The sequence below is a fragment of the Microtus ochrogaster genome, unplaced genomic scaffold, assembly GCF_000317375.1.
Source record: "Microtus ochrogaster isolate Prairie Vole_2 unplaced genomic scaffold, MicOch1.0 UNK30, whole genome shotgun sequence".
Lineage (NCBI taxonomy): Eukaryota > Metazoa > Chordata > Mammalia > Rodentia > Cricetidae > Microtus > Microtus ochrogaster.
This window is the reverse complement of record NW_004949128.1, coordinates 2597517-2601357: the sequence shown is the minus strand read 5'-3', so window position 1 is coordinate 2601357 and position 3841 is coordinate 2597517. Positions and strand designations below refer to the sequence as shown.

General features: G+C 46.0%; 1 protein-coding gene across 1 annotated transcript in view; it reads left to right on the top strand.

Moving 5' to 3' along the window:
• Positions 1-2993, top strand: part of Slu7 (SLU7 homolog, splicing factor) — a 16868-nt gene extending 13875 nt beyond the window's left edge. Inside the window, exons 13-16 of the mRNA XM_005368184.2 lie at positions 316-420; positions 1016-1087; positions 1200-1313; positions 1990-2993. Coding sequence (XP_005368241.1) covers positions 316-420; positions 1016-1087; positions 1200-1313; positions 1990-2169 — 471 coding nt within the window. The 3' untranslated portion in view covers positions 2170-2993. The remainder of the gene's footprint in view (positions 1-315; positions 421-1015; positions 1088-1199; positions 1314-1989) is intronic.
• Positions 2994-3841: the final 848 nt, after the last annotated feature.

The window sequence follows — 3841 nt, the reverse complement described above, 5'->3', positions numbered from 1 at the left end:
TTTATATCTACCTTATCTTTTATCATAACAATGAAAAACTATAACTAACCATTCTTCAAGTTTATCAAAGACTCCAGAAGAATATAATATTACCTAACCCAGACTGCTTTATCTAGGTTTTTCGAGACAGGATTTCTCTGTGTAGTCCTGGCTGTCCTGGAACTCACTCTGTAGGCCAGGGTGGCCTCAAACTCACATAGATCCACCTGCCTCTGCCTCCTGAGTGCTGGGATTAAAGGCATGTGCCACCATTGCCCAGGGAAAGACCCTAATTTCAAGCTGCTTTTTAAATACTTTCTGTGTCTCTCTCTGCAGCACATCTGGGGATCTTACTGGAAGGACGGCCGGTGGGGATACAAATGCTGTCACTCGTTTTTCAAGTACTCCTATTGCACCGGAGAAGCGGGGAAGGAGAGTGTGGTAAGTAACTGTCCTCTGATTTGTTTTCCTTTGTGTGGAGGAGAATGCTAAGTGAGTGAGTTGGGGTTTCATGTAGGCTTAGCTAACTGTGAATCCACTCTGGCCAAGGGTGACCTTGAACTTGTGATTGGACTGTCCACACTTCCCAGATGCTGAGGTTACAGGTAGTGCTCAGTCCTGGCTCTAGGAGGCTCTGGAGGTAGAGCCAGGACTTTGCAGGCTGTGCAAGGACTCTGGCAACCAAGCTACATCTCAGCCCTTGTCCTCTAGTTCTTAAAGGTGGAAGACAGCCAAACCCCTGCAGAAAACGTATCTTCTTGTGTATCAAATTCTAACCTGTTCTTCAGCTGATTTTTTTTTTAAGATTTATTTATTTATTGTGTATACAATGTTCTGCCTGCATGTGTTCCTGCAGTCTAAATTGGCACCAGATCTTATTACAGGTAGTTGTGAGCCACCATGTGGTTGCTGGGAATTGAACTCAGAACCTTTGGAAGAGCAGCCAGTGCTCTTATCCACTGAGCCATCTCTCCAGCCCCTCTTCAGCTGATTTTTAACTGTAGTCTTCAGCTCAAATTCTGTTTCTTTCCCACAGAATTCAGAGGAGTGTATTATAAGTGACACAGCTGGAGAAGAACCTGCAAAGAAACCACAGACCCTCATGGAGGTCAGTCTGGAATACCCTGTTTGGGACTGTTAAATCCTGGGGGCAGGAGGTAGGGTGTTAAAACTTGTGCCAGAGCTCTGTGTTCATATGGTGTTTCTATTCTCCCTGTCAGCTGCATCAGGAAAAACTAAAAGAGGAGAAGAAGAAGAAAAAGAAGAAGAAGAAACACCGAAAGAGCAGCTCCGACAGCGACGACGAGGACAGGAAGCACGAGAAACTGAAAAAGGTACTTTTTGTGGTGTTAAAGAAGCAAAAGTGACAAATAGCAAGAGCCACCATCTGTGGGTCTGGGACATTATCATCCTGCCTGCAGTGGCAGGTGTGTGCGTGTCCACATGAACCTCTGCAGCGGTCAGACAACTGGCAGGAGCTGGTCCCCTCCTTCCGTTGTTGGATTCTGTGGATTGAGCTCACGTCATCAGGCTTAGCAGCCACGGCCTTTGCCCATGCCAGCCCCTCAACCAGATTCCTCTAACCGATTAAAAACTGTCATCCCACATTTTGTGCTCTATGAAAGTTATCAAGTGAGCCGAATAGTAGCTAGTTGTAGTTCACAGTAAAAGGAGCTAACTGACTGCTGTGTTCTTTCAGACGGTGTGGGGTTGGTTTCAGACGGTGTGGAAGTGGTATTCAGATGGTATGGGGTTGGTATTCAGACGGTGTGGGGTTGGGTTGGTATTCAGACGGTGTGGAAGTGGTATTCAGATGGTGTGGGGTTGGTATCCAGACCGTGTGGGGTTGGTATCCAGACCGTGTGGGGTTGGTATTCAGACGGTGTGGGGTTGGTATCCAGACGGTGTAGGGTTGATAGAGCCCTTCATAGACCAAGAGGTCTTCCATGTTCTTTTTAACAAAAGCCGTGGGATAGAGATTTGAGAGCTTGTTTTCACCTCTCACCACAGGCACTGAACGCAGAGGAGGCCCGCCTTCTTCATGTCAAGGAGATCATGCAGATTGATGAGCGGAAGCGGCCATACAACAGCATATATGAAACCCGGGAGCCCACTGAAGAGGAAATGGAGGCCTACAGAATGAAACGGCAGAGGCCAGACGACCCCATGGCCTCTTTCCTGGGACAGTAGTAACTAGTCAGGAGGGATACATACACAGCATCTTCATTCCGGCTCCTTCCTGACTCTTGATAGAAAGCCCTTGTCCTTCCTTTGTGCTGGCTGGCATTAATAAAGCTTTCCGAGGTCTCAGAATCATTCTCCACAGTCAAGAAACAAAGTGAGCAAGAAAGAGCATACATTTGTGGGTTGGGGTTAAACATCGTCCATTCTAATTAGATTAGGGAAGAGACTTTGGCTGTCTTCCTCGCAAGAGTGTCCTTGAGAGCCTGGCACAGTGGCTCAAGCCTGTGATGCCAGCACCTGAGAGTGGCGGAGTCAGGGAGCAAGAGTTCAAGGTCAGCCGAGTGTGGTGGTACTCACACCTGTAATCCTAGCAGAGATTGTGCCAGAGCCACCCTCAGGTACAGAGCAAGCTTGAGACCAGCCTACACCATGTGAGACTTTGTCTCAATGAATAAGAGTTTGAAGCTGTGCTAGGCTACAAAGCAAGATGGCCTCAAATTTAAGAAAAAAATAGAAGTCACCTGTTCCATAGTTAGGTCTCAAGCTGTGTGCAGTCTCTGGTCTTCTATACAGCAGAATCATGGTGGAGGCAGGGCCTCGCCCTACAGCCAGAGCTCCTCAGTTCCTAACCTCCAGGAGTGACATCACTAGTAATTTATCTCAATAATTGCAGTTTTTTATAGAATTCTATTCATTTTAATGCCTTTTAGGATTTTCTTGGTTTCAAACAACAACAAATATTCTGCCTTCGTCTGCGAAGGAAATCTATAAGGCATGTAAATATCTGTGTCCCCCATAACCTGAATAATAAATCTATTTTTCACTTGGTTGTTAAATTTTGGGTTTCCTTGCGTTTCCTTGTACCTTACATCTAAAATGCTTAGCTTTGGAATGGTCAGCATCGACTACTTCACGCCCACCTCACTGAACATGAATTTTTTTAGACATAAAACGCCCTTCTTTTATGATAGAAGACATTATATCATCTAATTCTGGTCCTCGTAAGAGTTACAAAATATCTTAGACATCTATTAGAGTCTACATGCCCAGCAGGCATCACTTGATATAATTTGGAGAGCAAAAAAACTGAGCTGAAGGTTCTTAAAGACGTTTTAAAGTTAGCTTCCTGGCATATTTATAGCTGATACTGCTGTGATCCTCAGCCTTCTTCACCTAAACTCATGGTAGAGACAATGCTGACGCCATACGATTGTGAGAACACGATCTGAGTACATTTACTCAACAAATGTGTTCCAAACTGACGTCTAGGATACTGTGTCAAGTCAGCATCTCAGACACCGCAGAGGAAAGACAGCTGAACCAAGTTCCCAAATACCTGGCTACACATGACGTCAGTGTTCAGACGGAGACTAAACTACAGTGCAGGCTTGGGAAATTCACTCGGTCAGAGAAGGGCTTGCCTTGCAAGCCTGAGGATGTGGGCTCACATAAAAGAGCGAAAGAAAGCAGGCCTGCCAGATACAGGGGTGCTTCTTGTAATATCCGCCCCGGAGAGGCAGACAGCCCGGCCAAGTCTGCAAGTACCAGGCTAGTGAGAGCACCCAAGGAACTGGCTGTTCTCCGAGCTCTACACACACGCCATGCTCAACACAAACACACAACACTATATTGCAAATAGATCTCAAGGTCAAAATTGTTCTATCCCTACCTCAGCATA